This window comes from Cavia porcellus, unplaced genomic scaffold, assembly GCF_034190915.1.
Source record: "Cavia porcellus strain 051 isolate PalLab524CR breed Dunkin Hartley unplaced genomic scaffold, mCavPor4.1 scaffold_1, whole genome shotgun sequence".
In the NCBI taxonomy this organism is placed as follows: Eukaryota; Metazoa; Chordata; class Mammalia; order Rodentia; family Caviidae; genus Cavia; species Cavia porcellus.
In genome coordinates, this window is record NW_026947484.1 from 171,119,651 (window position 1) to 171,146,161 (window position 26,511).

General features: G+C 37.3%; 1 protein-coding gene across 4 annotated transcripts in view; it reads left to right on the plus strand.

Annotated features, from left to right (window-relative positions):
• Astn2 (astrotactin 2) overlaps positions 1-26,511 on the plus strand; it is a 911,846-nt gene that overhangs the window by 317,157 nt on the left and 568,178 nt on the right. For all 4 annotated transcript variants that reach the window (XM_023561395.2, XM_063259996.1, XM_063259990.1 and 1 more), the window contains one exon: positions 15,955-16,101. In XM_023561395.2, coding sequence (XP_023417163.2) covers positions 15,955-16,101 — 147 coding nt within the window. The remainder of the gene's footprint in view (positions 1-15,954; positions 16,102-26,511) is intronic.

A 26,511-nucleotide genomic window follows, 5' to 3' on the forward strand; every position in this document is an offset into this window, starting at 1 on the left:
TTTATTTAATTTTAATAAGGCTGAAAAAATGGCTCTAATTTCAATATTCTGCATATAATATCCAATTTTTCTCAGAACCATTTGTTAAAGAGGCCTTACATGAAGTAAGTTCATCGTCGCTTTGTCAAAAACCCAATGGCTTTCATTCTGAGTTTGTTCATATATCTTCTGTTATATTTCATTATTTCATGGGTCTGTTTTTCTGCTGTTACCATGATACTGTTTTGTCTTTTTAAACTTTCTTCAGTGTTCTGTAATTTTCTTTTTAAAATTTTTAAGATATGTTTATGGAAAACATCAAATAAAATTTTGTAACAAAATAATAGGAAAATAATTGTTAATATATTACACGTAATCTTTAAATTAGTTGCTTAAGGTACATGATATGTGCATAAAATTTTTTTCAATCAATATTAGCATGAACCATCTTTACTCATGAACTAAGAGATACTAATAGTATACATTATGTCCCTTTCCCAACTACCCTTTCCCCCTTCACCTGTCCTACTATAGAAGTCTTTCAATTCCTGTATATACTGGTAATTTTTAAAGATCTTATGAATGTAATTATTTTCATGATATCACCTTGGGTGGATTCATTATTGGTGCACATGATTGCTGTTGATTTTTATTCTTAATTTTTACCCTATCTCTTTGCTGAATTTGCTTATCAGATCTAAAAATCATCTGATGGATTTTTTTTCTTTAATCTTCTATGTGAAGGATCACATTATCCGCAATAGCCATAACTGGACTTCTTCCTTTCCTATGTGTGTCCCTTTTACTTATGTTTTCTTGTCTGATTGAGCTGGCTGAAGTTGCAAGTATTACATAAACAGAAGTAGTGAAAACAAACAACCTTGTCTCATTCTTGGTTTTAGAAGAAATGCTCTCAATTTTTCTCTCTTCAGTATGATGTTGGGTATTGGTTTGTCAATTGGCTTTTATCAATTTGAGGGAAGCTCATTCTGTATGCATTTTCTCTAGGTATCTTATCATGAAAGGATGTTGGATTTTACTGAGGCCTTTTCTACATATATTGAGAGAATTTTGCTTTTACTTATCCTTGATTCTATTTATGTGGTACATTTATTGATTTGCATATAAGGAACCATGACTGAACCCCTGGGAAGAAATCAACTTAGTTATGGTGACTTCTTAAATGTGTTACTGAATCATCTTTGCATGAGTGATTTTGACATTTATGTTCACTGAATATTTTGACCCATATCTTTTTCTTTTTGCTAGGTCCTCATTCTGTTTTGGTATCAGGACAATGCTGATTTTGTGTAACAAATTTGGAAAAAGTTTTATTGTGCTAGTTTTATTCTCTCAAGGTCTAGTACATTTAACAGAAAATCCAGCAGGTCCTACAGGTCTCTTTTATGGCTGAGCTTTACTGGTGCTTCAGTCTCATTGCTTGTTATTAATATGTTTATGTCTTTATGTCTACTGGTTCAAATTTGGCAGGTCATTATTTATTTCTCTAGATTGTTCAAGTTATTGGAATACAATTTTTCAAAATAGTTTCTAATAATTTTCTGAATTTCAGTGGTATGTCTTTTGTAATTTTTCTATTGAAATGCATCATTCTAAGCCCACCTACTCTTTAGTTTCTGTTGTGAAATCTGCTGTTATTCTAATAAATTTGATCTAGTGATATGGTGCTTCTTTCTAATAGCTTTCAATATTATCTCTTTGTTCTGGGTTATTCACAGTTTGACATTAGACTACAATGTGCTGTGGATATTTTGTTTTCTAGTCATATCTATTCGAATTTTTGGTTTGGTTTAGTTCTTTGGTCAGTACTGGAAATTAAATGAGTGACCTTTGTTTAAAGCTGCCTTCCCAGCCCTTTTTATTTTGAGATAGTGTCTTGCTAAATTGCCCCTAGCCTTGAACCTGCAATTCTTCTTCAGCTTCTCAGTCTTGGGATTACAGACATGTGCCACCACATCCAGTTTTGGGGTTTCTAAATGTCTTCCTTACCTAAGTTTTATGCCTCATTCCTCAGGTGTAGAAAACTTTTGCAGTTATTTTAGTGACTAGATTTTCTGTGCCATTAGGCTGTATTTCCTTACCCTCCTCCAGGCCAATGGGTCTTAAATCTTCCTGTTAGAGTCATTCAAAAGCACTTCAATAATCTGTTCACTGCTTATTTTTATCTTGATTGCTGTCTGAATGTTCTAGTGCATCTGCCTTGTCTTAAGATCTTGATATTTTTTCCTCTGATTCATCTTACCCACAGCTAAGACTTTGATTTTTCTTTTTTTCTGACTTTTTAATTTATGGAAAAAGTAAAATAGAACTTCTTGACAAAGTAATAGATGAATAACAATGGCTAATACATTGCATATTGTCATCTTAAAAGTAGTTACTGAGAGTTCATGATAAAGCCATGAAAAATTCTCCAATCAATATTAGTACAAATCTTCCATTTCAGTGAACTAAGAGATACTAACAGTACAGCTAACTTGATTTCTTTTCCCTTTTCCCTGCCTTCCTTGTCCCTTTCCCCCATCCTAGTTCCTTTTCTTCTTTAAATAAATTCTTCTTATTTCCCAACATCTATTGTACAAATTTTGGCTTTATTTATTTACTTCTTCCGTGTGTCACACAAGGGAGACCATATAGTGTTTACACATGATTTATTTCACTTACGAGTATTGTCTCAAGTTTGATCCATTTACCTGTGGAAATTTTCTGTTTGAGTAATGAAGTTTTCATATTTTAAAATTTCTGCTTGATTCTTTCTCAGAAATTTCTCTCTTTTTAAATTTGTATTCATAACTTGTTTATAGTGCATAATGATTATATTCATCCTGGTGGTTAGTATGTGGACGTTACACACCTGAATTCTCTCTTCATCCCCTTCCTTGCCTCTTTCTCCCTCTCTTGGCTCACTTATCTTGTCCAAAACAGAACATCTGTCCTGTCTGCAGTCGTGTTTCATAAGTTGTATTGACTTCCTTCATTCAGTCTTCTGGTTGTTTATATTTTCTTTGTCCTCATTGATGATCTCAGTAATCAGTTCACTAAAGTACTTATTTGTTTCTTCTTTGACCTCACTGATTATTTGGACATTTCATTTTCAAAGTGCTTTGTCTGGAATTTTATCCATTTCAGTATCTTTGAGAGGTGTGAATTTTTAGAGACTTATTTTGCCTTATCTCAGGATGCTTGTGTTTCTGTGTCAAGTTTTACAGATCCACTAGGGTAAGTATCTCTACCACTGAGCTGAGAGGGTACTTTTGGTCAATGGCTTTATCTTTGGGACCTACTATGGGCTCTGGATTTGTCTCTGGGTGAAAGCATTCATTCCATCTGCTTCAGTTGTTAGGTTCAGTCTTCATTACACCTATGTGCGATGAGAATAAAACATTGAGCATCACACCATGTATTATTATATAATGAAGACATTGTTTTAAAATATTTCCACTATTTGGCTTACCCAGGAAAACACAGAGAAAGTAGTAAAATACAAATGGGTATAAATATTAAACATTAATGATATTCAGTTTAATAGTATTTATATATATATATATATATATATATATATATATATATATATATTTAAAGGGAGCAGCAAAGAGACACAGAAGTATGTATGAAGGGAAGAATAAAGAAAAAGAGAAGGAAAGGGAATATTAATGGGAAATGAGAGAAGGGTTAGATTGGTTGAATCCAATTATTGAACTAACAATAAAACAAGGTCAAATAACCCAATGAACCAATCATTGACATGGAAAAGTGAGATAAAACAACACAGAGCACCATAGAAGCAAAATCTGAAATAAATACATATACCTATGATTGTGCCAACGCACACAGAAACATACAAAGTAACCAAACCAAAAAAAGAAAAACAAAACAAACTATTCTCTCATAGATGTTTTTACAATGAGGAAAATCATTTTGTGCCGTTGGTTAAGATAAACAGAACTGCTTTTCAGTGCTGCTGTCTGTAATCCATGATGATCGGGAGCCTCACTGCTCTCATGTCCACGGCCAGCCACTGGCATCTCCCCCTCCAGCGAGGCTCAGCCCCATCTCCTTGCTGTGCTCTTGCCTTAGCCCCAGCAGCTACCTTTGTTCTGGCTAAGTCTTTGCACGCCAGATTTCCAGCTATGCCACAACTTGCTCAGTCTCTGTGTTCAGTTTGTGGTTGTAACAGCACCTAGACCAGGGAGTTGACAAATCTTCCCCAGAAAATACCATAATTTCTGGGCTCTATATCCCAGCAGATGGGCCATGCAGCCTACCCTGGCACTGAGGGTGGTATCAAGCTGGGCATCCATAGCTTCTTCACAAGAAATATTTTATATATCTCACAAAAATAGCACATAACCCATACTTGTGCAGCAAGTAGTACCATACCGATGAAGTAGCTTCATTTATTACTCTAAATACTAATGTTTCTTGGTTTCATCAGCTCACTGGCTCACTTAGGTCCTATTCCAGTGACTGGTCCCGCTCTGTACCAGCTTACCTGGATGAACATCTCAGTGTGCTTATGAATGCTCCTTGCCTCTAGCGTGCCATAGTGTCTCTCCTTGAGTGTTTCCTGTCACATTCTTATCACAGAATGACATTTTCTTGCTTCAAGGATAAATACCACAAATCCTTCATTGATTATCCTCTCCTGAAGCGATCTCCCATCCAGTCCTGGGTACCTTCTTAAGAACATAGACCTCTTGTCCTTGTCTTATTTAGAAAACCACACAAAGCTGAGCTGCAACGACCAGCTCTGAAGCTGACTGTGTCCAGGAGCTTGACCAGACCATTTTCCTCCCCCAACTTTAAGTCAAAGTCCATATTCTTTTCATTGCTGTTCTCTATTGTACATCATTCTGTTATGTCTTTTTGTGGGTACATTGGGTATGGGTCATTCTGACCAAGAGTTTTTGAGAAAAATGCATTAAACAATAGATGCCAAGAGCCTAACACAACTTCAGCACACTGGCCATGCTCTTCATGTGTTTTTCATGTGTTTGCACTTTCTCATATCATATACTGATACTTCTTTAGGTCTCATGACGTTTATACCGCTTTTGAGCCATCTTAAATCTATACAGGTATTCTCTTTGGTCCAAAGGTCAGTGGTTACATTTGTTAATCTTAAATTTGATAGTATGAAGAGGAAGAAGATATTTTTGATCATGATCACAGTGGTGATGGTACTGCTGAAAGCTAGTAATTCTAGGCTTTCTGTCCTCTCATGTATATGACCCTGCTTAATCTTTCTAGGAACCCTATGAAAAAGGGCCTGTTTTTGTAAGTGAAGAAAAGAAATTAGTGAAACATCAACCAGAAAATGTCAAAAATGAGACTTAAACCTATGTTTCTCTATCTCCACAGTTCATGTTCCTCTCTATTGTACATTATTCTGTTTAGTCATTTTGTGTCTGACTTTGATTCTTCTATGGGATACTTTGCTTCCCCATGAAATAAGTGTCCTGTGTACTGTCTTTGTTCCAGGATGTATTGATTAAGGAAGTAAAAGGGAAAGTGGTAAACAAGGAAACATCATCATGGGGCCTGGGGAAGATGGGCCTAACCTTGGATCTGGGCAAGGCTGTTCTTTCTCCTTCTAACCTTTATTTAGCACAATTAGTTACACTTACTGATCAAAAATGGCTCTTCCAGCTCTGTCTTTTCTGATTCTATAATTATATTCTTTGTGTGAGAGACAATAGAATCAGTGTTTGGAACAAATAAGGATGAAAAGCCTATTTCCAACTTTAGATTTGGAAGTCTAATTTGGAGAGGAGAAATGGGACCATTTGTGATATTCTTGAAGGTAGAAATGGGTGTTTGGCTGGTGGCAGTTGTAGGAGCAGATTTTTGTTTCACATTGTTGTATCGACCCTTCACAGTGAAGGTCAGCAGTGAAAAGAGACTATACACTAACACTGTCAGAGCCTTGGTATCCAGATCTGGATTTGAGTCCTGGCTTATCTCTCTTTCAGAAGTGCTCCAACCCCTGAGTAAATTCAGTTTCATCATTTGTAAAAGGAGAAGATAACAAACCTTTATAATCAAATAAAAAGTAATTACCTGTAAAATATTTAGGACAATATACCATACATCCCAAATACTCTCCAAAAGATGTCTTTTGTTACTGCCATCATTGTCATTAATTAAATGATTTTTGAGTTGGTAAGCTCCAAGTTTAGATGATGTTCACACGTAGGCTGAATGTTCGTGGAGAAGCATTGCAAAGATGACCTGCACTGTGTAAGATGCTGAGGTCAGGACTCTTGTAGTTTCTCGTCACTCTGAGATTCTGTGATTCCAGCTTGAAAGGTGGTATATAAGGGAGCAGGTAAGAGGAATGCTGGGTTCTATGAATGGCAACGGTGAAAGTAACTTCTGGGACAGGGGGATTCTGTTTGATCTTCCAAACTTTGTCTTGCTTAGATATGTTGAGAAAAGTAGGAAGTGCATGTGGCCAGTCACAAGGAAATAGACAAGAAAACCTAACTGCAATGAAAGGCTTATCAGGAAAAACTCATTTTCTGTTACTTCTTATGTACAGTCTAAGGTCAGGGGATGAAGGAAGGAGTAAGTACAGAGATTTAAGGAGGTCTACTATTTTTAGAAGCACTGTGACAGTCAGCATGGTTCCACAAGATCAGGGCAGGCTGAGAAATGTTGGCAGGAACACTGAGTTTGGATGTTAATAGATGTTGGCTTATATTGCACCTCTATCCCGTACCAGTTTGGAAAATTTGGGGAAGTCAGTTAAATCCTCTAATCATCTGTTGTCTAAATTTTATGCTGGAACTACAGAATAAAAAATAAGAGAGATTCTGTAGTGAAAAAGACAAGACATTAGGCCCTGTGAAGACTAAATGCACCACAGATGCTATTTTCTTGTTTATGGGTCAAAGTCCATTAACATCATCTAGGACAGTAGTGGTGACGCTAAGGCATACATGATGTCGCAGGCTATTTGTTATTGAAAGCTCTAAAAAGTTTGCCATCAGTAATCAAGGAGAATAGAATATTAACTTTTCCAGCAAGTTCTGTCAACAAAAGAGCTAGATGTCTTTCATGGATGCCAGTGGTTACTGGTTCTTATTTTTATGGTAGTCATGGAAACTTGTATCTTCTCTTTTTCTGTGTCTCTTAGCAAGACTTGACCCTTAGCTCTTCTCTGCCACTCTTAGTCCTACTTTGAGATTTGCTGACTATGGTAATATAACTAAGCAGAGTGTAGTCTTGAGGGCTAACACAAGAGAAAGTCACTAATGTCTTAAAATAATTTTTGTTAGTACCAGCTAATGTTCATCTGTGAATTTGAAAACCAACTGCCCCTTCTCTGTCTCTTCCTTTCCCATTTATTCCCGAACCTTTCTTGAACTTTAGCTCTTTTAAATCATCTCCTTTATTGTTTCTCATTTCCACATTCCAATTTCATCTATTGAGTGCTGCATCTTTTTTCATCTTCTAATCCATTCCACCAGCCTGCTAAATATGAGTGGAACAGTCTTTAACCCCCTGAACTGGTTTCTTGTACCTGCCTCTTTTCCTTCTTTGAACATATTTCCCTGTGATTTTAAAACTGTATTTCCTTCTAGCACTTGGGAATTAGAAGAATATAGACATTGGAGTCAAAGGAAAGCCATGAAATTTTCTTTCACCATTTCCCTATGACCTATTAAATCTTGATTTTTCTGTATCTTTAAATGAATTAGCAACCCCTGGCTTTGCAGGGTGTTACAAAGTTTGAGTAGAATGATATACATATGATCTTTAGAGAAGTACCTGCCCTAGGGGCAAGACTTAACTGTCAGGATCTGTTAATATTACTAAGTACAAGCTTTATATATATTATTGAAGTAGCTCATTATTTCTGTATTTTATTCGCTATAATGACAGTTCTGCAGTCAGGATATATGTCTTTTAAGCTCCATGATTCCTCTGTATTTGAACATGAATTTACAGTGGGATCTCAGTTTTGTGATTTGTTTGCTGGCTTTCACAGCAATTTCTAATGCAGAGTGCTGTGGTGAAGAGGCAGTGAGATATTTAGCAGCAATTCATAAGTTAGTAAGAGCAAAAAGAGTATGGCATCATCTGTAGCATGTTCATCATCCACATCCTTGGCAAGATCTCCATCACCACCTTGAACTCACTTTCCCATTGCAAACACAGAGGCCTAAAATGACCACCAGCTTCTCGGAGCCCCATTCAGTTCCTGCTGCCAGTAGCTTTGACTTCTGCAAGGTGCCAGAACTCAAGCCTTAGCCTCAGAAACTCTCCTTATCCCTGGAGGGGAGCTGCCAATGTTGTCCCCCACTGGCCTCACCTTGGCCTTGAGGACCACAAGGAGTCCATGTAGTTTTTCTCTAGTGCTCATAGGAGAGGAGAAACGGCCACCACTGCATCCCTTTGCCTTTTGGCACCCCTTCACATTTCTTTGTGTGATACAGAGGTTGCTTTGAAGACTTCAGTCAGCGTCAGGTGCTACAAGGAGATCATAGTGAGTTCACTGATGTTACCACAGGTTGACAGGCAAACAGATGCCTTGAGGTAATCAGCTCAATGGTTATGGTATTTGCTTCTGCTCTATTGAGGCGACGTCTAGCAAGCTGATGAGGTGCTGTGGAGGGTAACGGTTACGAGCTTTCCTCCAAAGTCCAGTGGTTTTTCAATCCAGCCTCTTTGCTTGGCCTTTGGCAAATAGTTGCCTGTTCCCTCTTTACAAAATGTAGGGGGTAATAGAAACCATCTCATAAACTGTCTGTGATGATTAAATGAGACGCTGCATGCAAAGGTTTAGTTATATCTTCTGGTACATAAGTTTTTATAAGTGTTGACGATGGTGATGATAATGACAAGGATGACTTTATTACCAGAAAAGATATTGTATGTAAAGCCAATCTTTATAAAGTATCCCAAGGACAATCAAAATGTGATTTAGAGAAATAAAGTCAAGCTAACAATATTGAATTTGGGGGACAGAAAGCTCAAGGCAAACTAATTACTGCCTAAACAACTCAGTAGCTATCCTGAAGAAAAGGAATTTGGTACATCCTATTTAACTTGGACAGTAGAAACTGACTTATAGACTGAGTGTCTAGGACTCATTAGACATTAAGCTGTCTGAGAGTCACATTAAAAGTTGAGTCTTCTGTCTCTGAAAGTATTCAAACAGAGCTGGATGAACATTTGTGAAGATATTACAAAAGACAAACCTACAGAATAGGAGAGATTGAGTAAAATACTGAAAGTTTATCAGGGATCTGAAATCACTAAAATCAGAGCGCATGCGCTTGCTCACGCCCACACACACGTGCACACACACACTCGAGCATGTGTGCATCACAGTGTGCAAACTAGTTCATGACAGACAGAGAGGAGAGCTTGGGGGCAAACAATGGACTCAAAGGGTAGGAAGAGAGAACAGATGAGTCATGTCAAAGCATTGCACAGAAATGTGTGGGGAATCTACACATAAGAGACAGGTTGTGGATATGGACCACATACATAAGGCTTTTGAGAAAGCTCCAATTTCACATATCCTTTCTTCCTGCCTCTGGCATGACATTTGCACTTGTCAGACAATGTGTCCCAATTTTAGTTTCCAGAAATACAGCAGGAAGTATAGAGGTCTGGAGCTCAAGTGGTGCAGGAATCCCAGTCGGCACTCAGGATAATGAGGCTCTGCAGCAGTCTGGCCTGGTCATCCTCATGTGTAGGAAGATCTGAACCTCTCAAGAGGCTTTTTAGATGCCATCTAACTAGACAAGGACCAACCCATACCAGATAAAGTGAGTGATTACATTTGATTAGGAAAACAATATTCTAATACTGACATCTCTTGGTAGAAAGGAAAACAACAGTTACACAAGCATTTACTCATTTTTTAGATGTTTACTGAGCACCTACTAGAGTCAAGGATGCTATAGGCATGAAAAATAACTAGGGGACATGTAGTATATGAGGTCTGGCCTATAGGTGATGCACATAAGCCACTACGTATTGAATGAGTTACTCTCCATTTATGAAGATCAAATTCCAGAGGACTAAAATGACTTCTCCGCAGGGATCATCAGCTAGCTGTAAAAGCCAGAATTCCAGCAAGGGTAAACATCTTGCATCTGCTGTTACCCACATGGATGCCGGGTGGGAGGTGGTTGGGAAGTGAGGTTTTTGAGGAAGTGAGATAGAAGGTACTGGCAGCTTACAGAGCCCAAGATATGTACCAGGCACCATGCTTAGCACTTTGATACTTGACGATACTTTGATGTCCCACTTAACCCCCCTGCTTCCCTACAGACTGGGGCCAACATTTCTCCTTGGTAGTTTAGAAACTGAAGCTCTGTAAACTTATGTACCTTGCCAGGTGCCAAGCAGCTATTAGATGGACAAGTTTGGAATAAAATCTTAATGTCTAGAGCCAGCGCTCAGACTCTTCCTCCTCTAAGTGGTCTTTTACCCCTTGGTGTCCTCAATACTAACATCCTGGGTCACTGATATCCCAGTCCCTACATGTTATTTGAAGAAATAGATGACTTCTGAGAATGGGCCCTTCCCCCCTTAGAGACACTAGGAGGAAGGAATTAATGGCCACAGAACAGCTTTAAATTTTCCATACATAATGGTCTGACGGGGTTAGATCTATTTTCTTCATTGTAAAATGTGATTGATTCAATTCCAAATTTAACTTAAATTTGATTTTCTTCTCTCAACCTGGCATTTCCAAACCAAGAATCAATCAAACCCCAAATTATAGGCAGTGTGTGAATCAACAATGCCAAGCTATTTCTGGTTGAATTTCTCAAGCAAAGCATTTTATGCCATTCTCTTCTGCCATAAGAGAAGTTGAAGAGTGAGGGGGAATGGAAATTAAAGGAAAATGGATTATTATTAACTTTCTCCAGGGCCAGCCATCTGTAGGACTGCATACTCCTTAGGACAGCTCATTCCTCTGCACATGGTGGGGAGAGGACTACAAAGCAGGTGTGAACCTAAGAGAACTATGACCTCAGGTATCTGAGGATATGCATGTTATCTCCTGAAATTATCATCGATTAAGGCTTTTTGCTGTTGGTAATTTTATTTCTGAACTTATTTTGTCTTTACATTAATTCTGGCAGAAGATCACTTTTCCTACTTTTACAGATGGAATCTTTTGATTTACAAGTGTTGGCTCAATTAGCAAGTGTCATAGAGAAGTTTTGTGGTTAAGTCAGGATTTGCACATTGTTATGTCTGTCTCCAAAGACCACATTTTCTCCAACTGTGCAATGGCATCCTGGAACCTTCATTCTGTGATTAAGTAGGAAGTCATATGGCATAACTGAGAGGCTGGACCAGGAGGGTCCTAATCTAGCTCTGTCATATACAAATCGAGTGATGTTAATAAGTCATTTAATTCTTCTGGGTTTCCCTGTAAAATGGACATAATGACACTAGCAGCTTTTTGCTGTGAAGATTTAGAGGGCCAGGCAGCTCTGGCCCTCTAAAATGTAAGCTTCAAGTACACTGCTATTCTTTTCAACCCTAAAACAGTGGTTAGGGTTTCAACCCTAAAACAGAGATAGTAAGAGCGGATGCACAGATATGTAGATACATCCTAGGCTTAGTGCCTGGATCAGAGTAAGCATTCAAGCAGGAGAGCTTCCCTTTCCTGTTTGTGCCTCTTTCAATGGCAGGGTAGTACAGAACATACATAGGGAGGAAGGATAAGTATTATGGGATAGATTTTTTTTCCCTTGCTTCTATCTACACCTGTTACTCCAGCTAAATGTTTATGCTCAGTTCCCTGGGCCAAGAACTTCTTAAGAAGTCACCTTTGTTAAATCCCACTGTGAAGTTTCTGGTTGCTATGGCAACTTCACAAACCCCAGTGGCTGCTCCATATGCAGCTGGCCATAGTGTAGGGTTCACCTGTGTGCTTTCTTCCTCCTGGACTTCAGAGACAACCGTGGTGATTTAGGCATTTTCTGATGGTTGAAAATGGTTGCCCCAGGGTGCGGCTCATTCTTATTCTCCCTCCCTTGTTTTGCCTCTGCTTATGTCTCTCCCTTTGCTACTTTTTTGTTGCCTGTTTCTATAAAGTGTCATTCAGTCTTTAATATATTCTGATAGTATGTTAGGAAAAGAAGCAAATAAATCCTGGTTTCTGTTCAGTAATGAGACAGATACCAATGTGTAGTTTTAAAATTATCATTTTTTAAGGGCCCACTATGTTCCAGAAACTATGCGAAGAATTTGACATTTTTCTGGCTCATTTAGTTCTTACAACACTCTCAAAGGATAAGTCATTTTACTACTATTTTTGCTGAAAAATCCCAGAGTCAATAAGCTAATGTGAGAGTGACTTCAGTGCCCATGTGACTCCTGAAAAACCTCGATTACTGTGAAGGTTTAGGTGACCTGGAGTATGCAATTAGTCCAGCAAGGGCCTCAATGAGAGTTCAAGCAATTCCATTCTCATTACTCCTCTGTCAGCAGTCTTCCTCTACTAAGAAATCAGCCCCGTGGAGTGCAGGTGGGTTTCTAGTGGTTGGTTAATTAGCAAGAGCAATGTTTTGGTCACACCAGTGTCTCTGCTTTGTGGATCAGAGATGAGCAGTGTTTTCCTGAGGTATTTAACCTGCTATTGTTTGTGACTCACTGACTGGGGCATTTCTTCCCCAGTGCCAGGAGCCCCCAGATGTCTTTCACACCCCATCATTGGGGTGTTTCACCTTCCCTAGAATTTGTTTGTATAGATTCATCTTTACATGTTCCTTCCCCCACAAAAAGACCCCAAGATTTTCAAGTAAAAATTCTACATCTGGTAACTTCTCTTTGGGAGTGTTTTGTTGTGCAACAGGTTTGCAGTAGTATGTTTACTCTTTAATGTGGAATCTGTGCAAAGAACCAACCCCTTGTCCATCATATTTCTAGTAGAAAACATTGGTGTTTTCTCATTTATGCTGATTAGTTACTAAAATATTTATACTGTCAGAACTTGAAACAGTTTCTTGTGGCACTCAACAAAGAGATAACACTTTTTCCTTCTTTCTACAGTCATTTTAGGTTTCAGACATTTCCTATACTCTGACACCAGAAACATCTTTTATTTAATTCTTTCATTTAACATCTTTTCTGCAACTGTAACAAATATAACTGTGTGAATAATTGCTACTATACCATGCATTGTCTTAGCACAGGGAATAAGGACAAATTTCCTCTCTAAAACTAAAAGAGAAATGGATCATGAGATGGAGAGATTAAAAGGGAGAGGAAAAGGATGGATGGAAAAAGAGCTAAAATGTGTTATGCCCATGTATCAATTCCCTAGGATGAATATAATCATTATGCACTGTACATGTATATAAACAAAAATTGTTTTTTAAAATTGTAAGTCTAAGCAACTTCTAGTTCCCAGGCATCGATATCTGCACAAAAACAGAGATCAGATCTCTTCTTTGAAGCAATTCACTATTTATTAAGAAAAACAGATATTCATAAAACATCCCAAGTGGATTGTCATAAGGCCCTTGTTACATGGAAACCCATTAGTATGGTCACATTAGCTGGTATTCTTTCTAAATGCTCAGTGCCTGTGTAGTGCTGGTTACTGGCATTGTCACAGTCATTCCTATAAATGACCATGCAGTTACTGAGATTCATCCATATGCCAGGCACTATACCAGGCACTGCAATATAATGATGGACAAAAGACAATGAGCTTTTTCCTCCAGGAGTTTGCCCTTGTGTACTGAACTTCAGTGCTTGGAGTAAGGTATTTGAGAAAACAATAAATGTAGATAGTTTATCTGAATGAAGAATTTATGCTAATGGCAAATCACCAATAGAGATGAGAAAGAACACAGGGGAGGAAATGGGGCTCTATCTATAGAAACAGTGCCTAGACCAGTGTTGGGATGAGAAAGAGGTCTACCCTCAGGCTTTGGAACAGTTGCGGTCTTGCAGCACCTTCATGGGTAGGAAAGAGTGCAGGAAGTTGGAATGGAGGCCATCCATAAGTCACATGTCAGGCTACGAAATGTGGGACACATCCCACAAAGGGATGCTGTAGAACTACTGGAGGGGCTTGAGGAGGGAATGAAGTGGACAGGTATACCTGTGCTACTCTCATCCTGTAAACAGACAGAGGAGGAAGGAAATATGAAAACAAGACGGAAATAGAGAAAGAGAGCTGTGTGGCTGTTTCATTTCTGTAAAAGATGAAGACAAGCAACTGAATGATAACAGCTATTCAGCTGGCTATCTACAAGGTGATGTTTTCAGTACATTAAGGAGCCTAAAGAGGGACCCTAAAGGAGAAGATCATGTGACATGTGTTGACGGGGTCATGTGTGACATCTCTTGCTGTGATCACAAAGGAATAGCCAGGAGGTTTGGGGATAAACATTGGCTCAAAAAAGATGATTAGCAGTCAAAGGAAATTTGGGCAGAATTGCTCAAGTGCTGGTACTCAGAACACAAAAGATAGATGTGAAGGCCAAATCCCAGAAAATGAGAAACAAAGGAAGCTCAGGACAGACTCACAAACTTCATTGACACAGTGCATTCCTAGCCATGCAGATCCAACCTACTCATTCTGGTGTAACCATGAAAGTATCTTCAATTTTCCCATGCAAAAACTCCACTGCGCCACATTTGGCCCTCTTATCTCTAGGTCTTTACATAATTTGTCTTGGAATATAATTGTGTATGAATAAGCTCTCCTTTTTATCCTACCCTGTAAACTCCTCAAGAATAGAACTATTCTAATTCTACTCTATATGGGTCTCACAAAGTAGATGTCTATTAAATGACATTTATTTGAGTGACCAGTTTCTAGCTGTGAAACTTTTCTATTTTTGACATTTATTTGGGTGACCAGTTTCTAGCTATGAAACCTTTCTATATTGTAGGCATATCTGTATCTATATCTAGTCTACATCTACGTCTATATTTGCATCAATAATGATAGTGATATATAATGCCATGTAATCATGACAACAGTCCTGTAAGATACATATTCATACACATAAAGGAACTGAGATTTGTAGAAAAAAGCAGGTCTTGCAGCACCTTCATGGGTAGGAAAGAGTTACACAGCTCAAGAGAGCTAACACCAAACTGTGAATCCAAAATTGTCTAATGCTCAGGTGTGCCACTATGCTACAAAGCCCTACTGAACCCAACACACCCTGTCTTTCCCCTTGTTACCAGAGAGAGTAGAGAGTCTCATATAGTCCAACTATTATCAATAATGACCAAATTGAAGTGGAGTTGTGTGAAAATTTTCCATAATGCTCAGGAAGCTTATTTCTTTGTCTTTGCCAGAGTAAATTGTGAGTCTGTTATTGAGATTTGAATATGAAACCTCCCCTAACTCATGTGTTAAACCTAAGTTCACAGGTGTACCTTTCAGAAGATAACTGGATTATGAGTGCAATAATGTTATCGAGTGATTAATCTATTGATGGATTCGTAATTTGAAGGCATTATTAGGATGTGGTAGAAACCAGGAGATGAGACCTCTTTGAAGGGACTGGGTCAGTAGGCCATGCCCTTGGGACAGTATCTTATCCTGTCACTTACTCTCTGTCTCAGTCTCCTTCCTGACTGCCATGCATTGAACATCTTTGGTTGTTAAGCCCTATCTGCCACAATGCTGTGCTTCATCACAGGCCCAGAGACAATGGAGACAAATAATAATCATGGACTGAAACTTCTGAAACCATCAGCCAAACTAAAGCTTTCCTTCTCTTTAAATTGTTTACTCAGAAATTTTGTCAGAGTGACAGAAAGCTAACACCCCTGATTTGTGAAGCATTTCTCAGGACCCAACAAGAGTCCACAGAAGAAAACAAGGAGGCTTTAGCTTTTCTTTTTTTGCAGATTTGTTTAGGAAATAACATGATTCTCAAATGCCATGCCTGTGTCCTATCCTCACTTCATAGAATTATGTGTTTCTTTTTGTGTTTGTGTTGCTAGGTCTGCTGAAAAGCCCAGTGAATAAGACATCCCTGACACTGATTGCTGTGAGCTCCTGCATCCTGGCGATGGTGTGTGGCAGTCAGATATCCTGTCCCCTCACGGTGAAGGTGACTCTGCATGTACCTGAGCACTTCATTGCAGATGGTAAGAGCCCAGCAGCCAAGCTGGCCCACAGACATTCAAAACCTCGTACCCAGGTCTGACTAGGGGTTCCACACATGGCTCAACCTCAAAATTCTGTTACATACATCCCAGGAAAAAAGGAGTATCCAAAAGTTTAGGAAGATGCCTTTATCATGTTAAACTCTGGATTATTAAAAATTAAAGATTTTTAAAATTTTATGTTCAAGGATAAGGATTGTTGAATCCAAGAAGATTTCAAATGTAGAGGCAGAAAGATTGAATTAATACAAAATCTGCTAGTTCTTACCATGCTTATGGATTCAAATTGAAATGCTGCCCTCTCTAATGGGTATTTGCTGATTAACAACATATGACAGGTAAAAGTATATGAGTTTTACTGGAACTTCATGAATGTTCTGGAGAGTATTCATAGCTCATTCTCTGTAAACATACTTTACAAGTATCAGACATTCTACCACTTATTACTCACCCAATTAAATTGAGTTAATGAGACACTGTAGTCACTATGGTCATTAGCAAAGCCTGGTCCAAGAAGCTATTTGATATCTATTGCTAAAGTGCCCTCCAGAAAAGTTGTTAGTATGTTGGCACCCATTTCCCTGAACATTTATATTTACTTGGTATTGTCACATTTGATTGTACTGAAGTTTAATATGAATATTATTATAAAGAATGCAACCATGAGTATGGGACTTAATGTGTTTTTATCGGTTCAGTTTTTTCACACTTTTAATTTTTCAATTTATTTGCAATTGCTAAATGTGTATATCTCAATTACTTTGAAAAAAGTATATACCTGTGAAACTATCACCATAAGTAATGGCATGAACATAATCATCACCTCTGAAAGTTTCATCTCTCCTTCCTTTTGTTATAAAATAAGAAACACTTAACATAAGTCTACATAGGAATATATCATTTTCAAAAAGAAAAAAAAAATTAACACCTCAGAGAGTGTCTTCATCTCTGAACTAATTGATACTCCCCAGTGGTATTTTTTTCAGGTTTTTTTTTTTATTTTAAAGAGAATAAAACAAAAGAGGACAGAACAAAGCAAATCACAACAGAATAATGTAAACAATTATAGTACTTTACAACAAGACAACCTGTTATTAACAGTAGCTATCATAATGTCTCTTTTCTTGAAATAGTTGAGCATAGCTTTACACACAGTAATAGCAAACATAACAAAATAGTATAAAACCATTCAAGAGAATGAAAGTATTACAGGACATTCAAAACCAAATAACAGAAAATGAACAATGGCTACTATATTATCTCATTTTCCATAGAAAATATTTGTTTTTACTATCACACATACTACAATCCAATAAGACAATATGATAGAACCAATGGAAATAGAAGAACAAAAGTATGGTAGGACTTCAAAGCAGGATGATATTAAATCAGCAATGGCTGCCATAATGTCTTGTTTTCTTAAAAATAGCTGCTCCATACCATCACACATAGAATCAAACAAAACAGAATAAAACCGTTCCAACCAATGCCCAGTGGTATTTAAACCTCTGACTTAAAGTAATATATTAATATCATTTTGTTGTTGTAGAAGTTTTTATCTTTGAATGTATATGGAATGTTCTGGAGAGCCTCTCCCTCTGTCAGCCTTATCTCAATAGAGCTGAACTTTGTCTTCGTGTTCTGTGTTGTTATTCACAGCTTAGCACTTTCCCTCTCGTACATTCTGAGCAGAGCATGGTGAAATGTTCACTACTCTTCTGAAACAGTCCTACTCTGTCAGTGCATCTCCTGACTGCTCCCACTCACCACAGTGCATAACCCTCCGTTTTTCACCTGAAATGAAAATAAGCTCAGTAACCCTCATTTCATGTGTATTCAATTGATTTGCAATCCTTCTTGCACATTTATATTTCATCTAAGTCAAATCACGTTTGCACATATGACAAGTAAGTTGTGTGTGTGTGTATGTGTGTGTGTGTGTGGTATGTGTACATCTGCGTGGTACGTGTGTGTGTGTGTCTGTGTGCGTTGTGTTGAAGAGGAAGAAAGAAGCAGCAGTATTTGAAGGAGCACGCAGTAAAGTAGGTTCATGGAGCTCAGGGCTGAAAGAACTGTTAGAACCTAAGTGCGGTTGGAAAATGGGGCTAGGTGAGTAGAAGTGACAAACATGATTGTGAAAAAACAGTAGGGAAATTTGACCATTGTGGGAAGTGTGCCCCCACCCGTTATCCCTCCTCAGCCACTACTCATTAATTGTTAAATTTCAAAGGGACTCAAGTTTTAAATACTTGCTTTCATATATATATATAGAAACAGAGATTCTTAGAGACTGACTTACTCAAGGTTTTGATAAAATACTTTAAGAATACAGGCTTTGGAAAGACACAAGAATTCATGTATTTATTCCATTGTCTACCAGTTCTATAACCAAGTAAGTGATTTAACCTCTCTGAGCCTAAGTCTTTACATGTATGGAATGTGGGCAGTAATAGTACATATCTCATAGGGATATTTGTTTTTTCTCTTTTCAAACAAGGATACAAGTGATACAGAATTTTAAAGAAAAATGAAATAGGAAATGGTTGTTTTAAAAACTATAGCTCTCATTTCTTTTTCATTTTTTGAATTTTCAGGTAGCATTTAGTTAGGAAATAACAAAATCAGAAGGTCATTTAAGAAAGGTACAGACAGTCTTGATATCTTCTAAAGACAGAGCAAAATGTGGAGAATTAAAAAGATGCACTTTGTTACTTACCTATATATGTCCTATTCTGACCTCAATCATAAACTTAAAAATTCTTCCTCTTCTTCTTTTCCATTTTCCAATGGCATTTATTGAACCTGAGCCCTTGCACATATTCAGCCAGTGAGGGAAGCCCCTTAGAGCTCTCAGTGACACAGTCTTATCTGTCATGTGCGCCACAGGTTAACCACCACTGTGCACATGCCTCCCAACTCAGATACAGTGCAGTCTTACACTAGACATAAACTTTTATAACTGCTAATAGACTAAATCTAGCTTTGTCTCTGGAATCGAATCTTTGTGAAATCAGGATTTGAGTCTTTTGAAAGAAATGTATTATCTATGATGACAAATATAGTATCAGATCCATGGTAGCTATTTAATAAATACATATTGAGGCAATTAATATTGTTTGGGTTAAGAAAGAATTGGTAATAGTTCTGTGGGATTTATATATTAGATTTCTAAGTGATAGAAAAGCTGAAATAATGAAACCCAAGGCAGAAAATGTATAGAGAACACAGTGATTTTTTAACGTGCTTGGGACTTGCTTCAATCAGGTATGAGAAAGCACAGATACAGAAACAACTGTTGTTAGACACAAAATTTTTGTATTTAGATTCCAGAAACCAGTGCACAACACAGCTCTGCAAAGCCAGATAAAAATACACTACGAACTATTCAGCAGCAGAGGCAGCAAGCAGAAAGCATGCATAAGAACCTGGCTTTGGTTATTGTAGAAAGAGAGAGAGAGAGAGAGAGAGAGAGAGAGAGAGAGAGAGAGAGAGAGAGAGAGAAACAGTGTAGACAGATTTAGGATTGGCTAGCTTAAATAATTCTGCAGCTATGGGGTGACAGGACTGTCCCTAGTTTCCTGGCATCTGGCGCTATGATGATAAAGAATGGGAAATATGTCCTTCAGAATAAAACAACCAGATATAAGAGATGATTGCAACCTGGACTTCAGTTAATTTTCATATGAAAAGGAGCCTTCTGGGTGAGTCTTTTGTTGTCTTTAAGATTTAACCAGCTGGGGAAGGGTAGTCTCTCACCACTTAGGAAGATCTGGATGCCAGAGCATCGATAATATAGAAAATAGGCCAATGCAATAATTTTAAAAAGAAAGTTGGGAATAACCTTGTAATATACAAGTCCTGAATATGTGATGGAACAAACATGTTGGGCAGCACTGGGAGGACTTAGCTCACAGTATGTCAGTTGCCAGACATAATGGAATCCACATCCCTTCTGTGATGTAACATCCTAGCCAGAAATGTATCCTTTTAAATGATTTGAGTTTGGATCCCAGTTCTATTGCTGGCTCACTGTAAAACACAGAAGAGTTTCAGCATCTCCCTAAATTTGATTTTCCTCTTTGTAAAATGTAAATTACATGGGGCATAATGTATATAATGTACTTGCTTGAATGGCTAAAAGATTTTGACTGCCCAGTAATTGATGAGTAGTATTATTTTTATATTTGTTTTAATTTATTTTAAAAATAAAAACAGAAAAATAGAAACGACACACTATTTCAAAAATTGGTAGTAAATTAACAGTAGTTAATATATTGCATATTGTTATCTTAGCAGTTCAAGAATTTTAGCCAGCTGTTCCTCAGACAAAGGACTTATATCTAGAACATATAAAGAATTGGAGAACATTAGGTCCCCCAAACTCAAAGACTCAATCGAAAAGTGAGCATCTGAGATGAATACCCTTATTTTTAAAGTCATGCTCTCAGAAAAAAAAAAATAACTTCAGACACTGGCACATACAGAGGAGTAAGATACTGAAAGAGTGGGTGATTTTAACTTTTTTCAGCTAGGTGAATGAAATGGAGTAAATGATATAGCACCAACGTGTGAGTAGCATTAACTTGTGAGCAACTTCAGTCTTCTGACCTCAGCAGAAACCCTGAGAGTCAATTCCAGGCAATCCCACCTCTCACAGTATTCTTTCAATGGAGAAATTCCTAGATGTATCTTATTTTATACCCACATACTTCTCTGAAGTGCTCATTATCCATATTTGGCTGATAAGGGAATTTGGACTTGAAGAGGAATGGAACCCTGTCTTCCATAGGGCTAGAGCATGATATTGAAAAGTACAGTCTTTTGTGCATTAGACTTGTGAGTTTTTAGCTCAGATTTCTGGACACATGAGGGTGTTACTTATGGAGGACAAGATAAAGGTAATGCTGGTGACTGTTTTCCTGAATCTTTGTCACAGCTTGGCGTTGATATTTATTAGTGCTTTGCAATCTATCATAAATATAGTAAGTAACACAGATGGAGAGTGTAAAATTCAATGATATTTTTCATAGATTTATACACCCAGATCATAACATAGGCCCCTGAGACTGCTGGGTAGGGTTTTAAAAAATAAAATCAACCCTGTCACAAAGACAGCAACTCATGTCAAATAGGCGGAGCTCCTTTTAAGACCTGGTCTCCCAAGGAGCATCTCCATGGCAGCTCTCATCCTTTGTTGCTCTCCCACAGGGGCTCAAAGGTGCTGGCCCTTTGTTAGTAGTGAGAATTTCCAGCCAACCTTACGGATTGAGCTGTCCGTGGTGCTGAAGCGTTAGATGGGGCTGAGTAATGTGTCCAGTCTTGAAGAAGAAAATGAATTCTGACCTTCTGTTCCTGTACAGTTATACTTGATGCTTACCGTCTATTGTAGGGAAAGGGTCAGAGAGACAAGGCACTTGTGCAGCTGGCAAAAGCAATGCATAATGACATGGTCCCTATCAAGACCTTGGCAAATCCCACCCCTTCTGTTTCTCAGCTTCTTCAAGGGCATCTGTGGCTTTTTGCCCAGCTGAGCACACAATCAAGAGTTGGAACACACTTGAACATAAGCTTATTAAATTTAGCATTGTTTCTCCAGCTGTGATACATAAATCATCCGAATTTGGCTAATAATCCCTAGAACTAGTTAATAAGACTCTAGGAGTGGAGTGCATATATTAACATTTTTAAGAGAATTCTAAGTATTCCCTTAGCAGTATTTTTAGTGCAATATCAATATCTATGTACTACATTCCTTCTGCATAACATATGTGATCTCCCTTGAGACCCCTTGGAACTCATGAAGGCCTTTGATTAAGGCATTTGGTCTCTTCCATCTTTCACTTTATTAATGCCCTTTGCCCTAATGCTTTGACTTTATTAATGCTGTACCTCCTATGCTGTATGCTTGAGAGCATAGCTACAATGATTTCCTATAGCATTGAAGATAGTATAAATGGCCTATCATCAAGTTTATGACATATTAACCTTGATTACAGAGATTTGGGATTCATCAAAATTGCAATACAAGTAGCAGGTTGATGAATGTTTATTAAAAACATTGGCTGAGGTGTTACTTTGTATATCTCTGGAAGCTCCCAATGGAAGACAGTATATGCTTATCCAATATCATTAAGGCAATAGAATAGACAACATTTAAAGCAATAAACTGTCTAGACTAAATGGATGAGATGGTTCCATTTCAGTGTAGGCAGGTAACAAACACTGGTTTTAAGATTCTTATGTTTTTTTCTTGGAATTACTGTACATTGGAAGTTGTTTTGAGAAGTGAGGTTGGTATTAAAGAGAAATATTGTAGACACCTAACAACCTCTTAAAGAATGGGTGGAAGAGGATGATCCTAAAAGAAGTGCTGAAGGAACCTAAATAGGAAGGGAACCTAAAATTGTTGAGCAAATGTGCTATGTATCTATCCTTGTATAAAGTGCTTTACATAGATGTCTTAGAATCTTCATTTTGCATACGTGAATGTAGGACTAAAGTAACAGTATAATCTATAAATTGTGAGAAAATATTTATAAAGTACACATTTGACGAGAGGGTACTTTTCACAATACATAAGAAAATAAAACAACTTAATAGTAGAAAATAAATCTGATTTTAAAAACAATGCAAGACCTAACCAGACATTCTTCAGAAGTATGCATACAGATGACCAACAGATGTGTGAAAAAACTCCCCATCACTAAACATCAGCAAAATGGGGGTATGATGAGCCACAATGAGCTATCACTTCACTCTAGTTACAATAATTATAATAAATGAGTTTATGAAAGAAAAAGTGAATGAATGATCCAAGTGCTAGCAAGGATGTAGATAAAGGAGAACCCTTACACATTATTGATAAGAATACAAATTAGTATAGCCATAGTAAGAAACGTAAGAAGACTCCAAAGAAACTGAAAATAGAACTTGCATATGATCCAGCATTCCCACTACTGAACATACATCCAAAGGAAATGAAGTTAATGTGTCAGAGACACCAGAATTTTCACATTTATTGGAGCACTATTCACAATAGTCAAGAAATGGAAACTATGTAACTAACTACCAATTGAAGAATGGATAAAGAATGTGGGATATGTTTGTACAGAAAAATACTATTTAGCATAAAAAGGATAAAATCCTATTATTTGCAACTGTATGGATCAAGCTGGATGTCATTATGTTAGGTGAAGTAAGTTAAGGACACAATGACAAATATTGCATGATTTCATTTACATATGGAATCTAAAAAGTTGATCCTACAGAAAGCAACAGTAGAGTAGTGGTCTCCAAAGGCTAGAGTGGGAGCAATATGGAAAGTTTGGTCAATGAGAACCAAATATAGTTAAGGAAGAGAATCAAGTTTAGTGTTCTACTGTATATGACTACAGATGATGAATGTTTTCTTTTGCATTTCCAAAGAGCTAGAAGAAATTACTTTTTAATGTTCTCACCAAAATATGTAAATATTGGGAAGATAGAGATACTCTATTTGAATATTACATAATGCTCTATGTATTTCAAAATAATACATGATACCTCATAAGCATATACAATTTTTATTATCAATTAAAAATAAATTTTAAAAAGCAAGTATCAGATGTTCTGTGATTTGGTCAGGTTAACACATGAAAGGAAAGTAGAGTGAATGCTTAATAATATTTGAATTCAGACCAACTTTCTATCACACCTTAAGCTTACGGAGAAATGGCCACAATTATCATTTGTCTTGAAAAGGGAACTGGTTAGTTCTTGGAAGCCTTAGGAAGAAAAACCAGAGCTATACGGATGGTGAGTGATAACAGAAAATACAGACTGAGTGTGGAAATGTCTTCCTCTGCTATTGAATGTGTGACTTTGTTCTAGTTACTTAAACTTTCTAAGCTTTAGTTTCATTATCTACAATACAGTGATAATAGCATACTTATCTCATAGAATTATTGTGTAGAATAAATGAAATAATGCTCATAAAGCTTTTAGCTCAGTACCTAAGACCCACTAATGGCTCAATAAATCACATAAATGTTAGCAGTTGTGATAATATTTTCTTAATATTGGAAGGGGGTCATTGCCAGGTAATGAGTTCCCCATGATAGGGGGCCTCCGGAGAATAGATGACTACATTTTCTATGAAGTTATAGAAGAAAAGAGAAGGAATGCTTTACGTATTTGATATTTTTATTTGGAACCATTTGATCAGTATCTAAATTTTAAAACCATTTTAATATTTTAGAATGTTGAGGATATGTTTGTTTATTTTGACTACCTCATCCCCAATTATCATGCCTTTGTTGCACAGAATCAGACATAGAGGAATGCTTGGAAATGAAGGAAGCTTATGAATGTCCCCTGAATTCTTTTCTTAGCAAAATGTATACACACACACACACACACACACACACACACACACACACACACCTATAGTTTTATATTGATGTGATTTTTGTATAAAATATCTGTAACAAAGTGATTTTTGTACTTTTACTTCTGGTCAATTTAAAGTATTAACCTCATCTTTTTGGGTTGAATTGCAATGATATTGAAGTATTTTTTGTTCCTTTGACTGAGTTATTTGGAGTTTAGGATTCTTCAAGCCTAAGAAATCATCAAATATAAATGGCCACTCACCATGGTGGCCTATCTCATTAATATGACACATGTGTGGCTGTTTTTGATCACAAATTTGTTTACAGTGTATCTAATGTACATGTGTTTGCTTCCTCCCTTATTGTAGTCTTTCAACCCAGGAGAGTAAGCCAGTGTGTGCCTTTGTGTCTTTAATGAGGGATGAGTTTCATATCTTGGTTGTAGAGCCAGTTTGCAATGATTTGAATATATGGGGGAACTATTTTAAATTCTTAGAAGGGGAAATTATACCACAGTTAAAGTGGCTGCATGCCATTCTGAAACTGTCAAGCAAATTATTTTTTTAAAAAATTGTGCTTTGGACATCCTGCTTTCTGGAATCAGCCCAGGCTTTGTTTAAATTGTTCAGTGCTGGTTGCAGATCTTCAAACATCGTGGATCATGTTAATTGGTAAAAGTGCTGCAATATATGGTCTTTGCCTTTGTTCTTCTTCTTCTTCTTCTTTTTTTTTTTTTTTTTTTTTTTTTTTTTTTTTTTGTCTTTTTCGTTTTTATCGGTACCAGGGATCGAACTCACGACTGCCTGCTTGCAAGGCAGGTGCTTATGCCGCGGAGCTAAATCCCCAGCCCCCCACTTTGTTCTTCTTTAATTTATTTACATGTAGTGGTATTTAGAAAGTAGGTGGTCTTACCTCATATCTGCTCTTCCCTATACCTTTGCTTATATATTATTTTCTACTAGAAGTAACCATTATCATTTCCATATGCCATGAACATAACCATCTTTAAACAATAATTTATTTTCTCTAGATAACTTCAGTTCACTCCCCAAAGATAAATAATCTCTCCTTTCTTGAAGAAGTGCATTTTTATCTTTCTAATGGCTTTACAATCTCTCTCCCCTACCTGTGACTGCTATGTAGGTGTCTTTGGGAAAACTACCTTAGGTTAAGAACCAATGTTCAGCATTAAAGATAGCCTCCATCCAGGCTTTTTGCAACACTTAAAGCAGAGCAATATTTTAAAATATTTTAAAATAATAAAGTAATTCTTCCATAAAACTGTTCAGTTGCTTTCCTTGTACTTTGTTTAAAAGACTAACATTCTTAAGCTGGCCTTTTCATTGCTGTGAGGTTCAGTCATAGCCTGCCTCTCCAATCTCATTCACTGCACTCTACATTGCTTTAAAAAAAAATTATTCTCTTTACATAGTTGCTCTCTCGGACTGAAAATTTCCCCTCTTCCAGCTTCTCCTGTTTAATCAATGGTGATCTTCTTTGTCATGTTGCAGTCCTTGATAGATTCTTTACTAATTATTCTTCTTGAACGCTGTCCTTTTATTTTATGAGTTTGTTTCTATTTGTAATTACATATGTACTCAGCCAATGTTGGTGTCTCCCAGTAGGTCAAAAGGTCCATAAGGCTAAAGATCTTAGTGTTTTGTACACTATATGCAAGACCTACAACAATGTCTTAAAAACTGAGTTAGTGCCCCTTACCCTCAGCAGAAATCATTTGCCAGATGGAGAAGAAAAAAAGGGGGTGGGGGTTATAATGGATAGAGCTAAATATCCAAAAGGGTAAGGACACAGTGTATGCATGCCTTAACCTTTTGCAATGCCTAATGGAAGTGCTGAATTAGCAGATATATAATAAATTGCACCTGTAAGAGAATGAAGGCAGGAAGAACTGGCAGGTGGAGTCCGATGCTCTGGAAGCCACATTGTAATGAATGACAGTTTAAGAAATCTGAGGTTTCCTCTTCTGTGACTGGCCTCCCCCACCGCCGTTTGAGCTCCCATT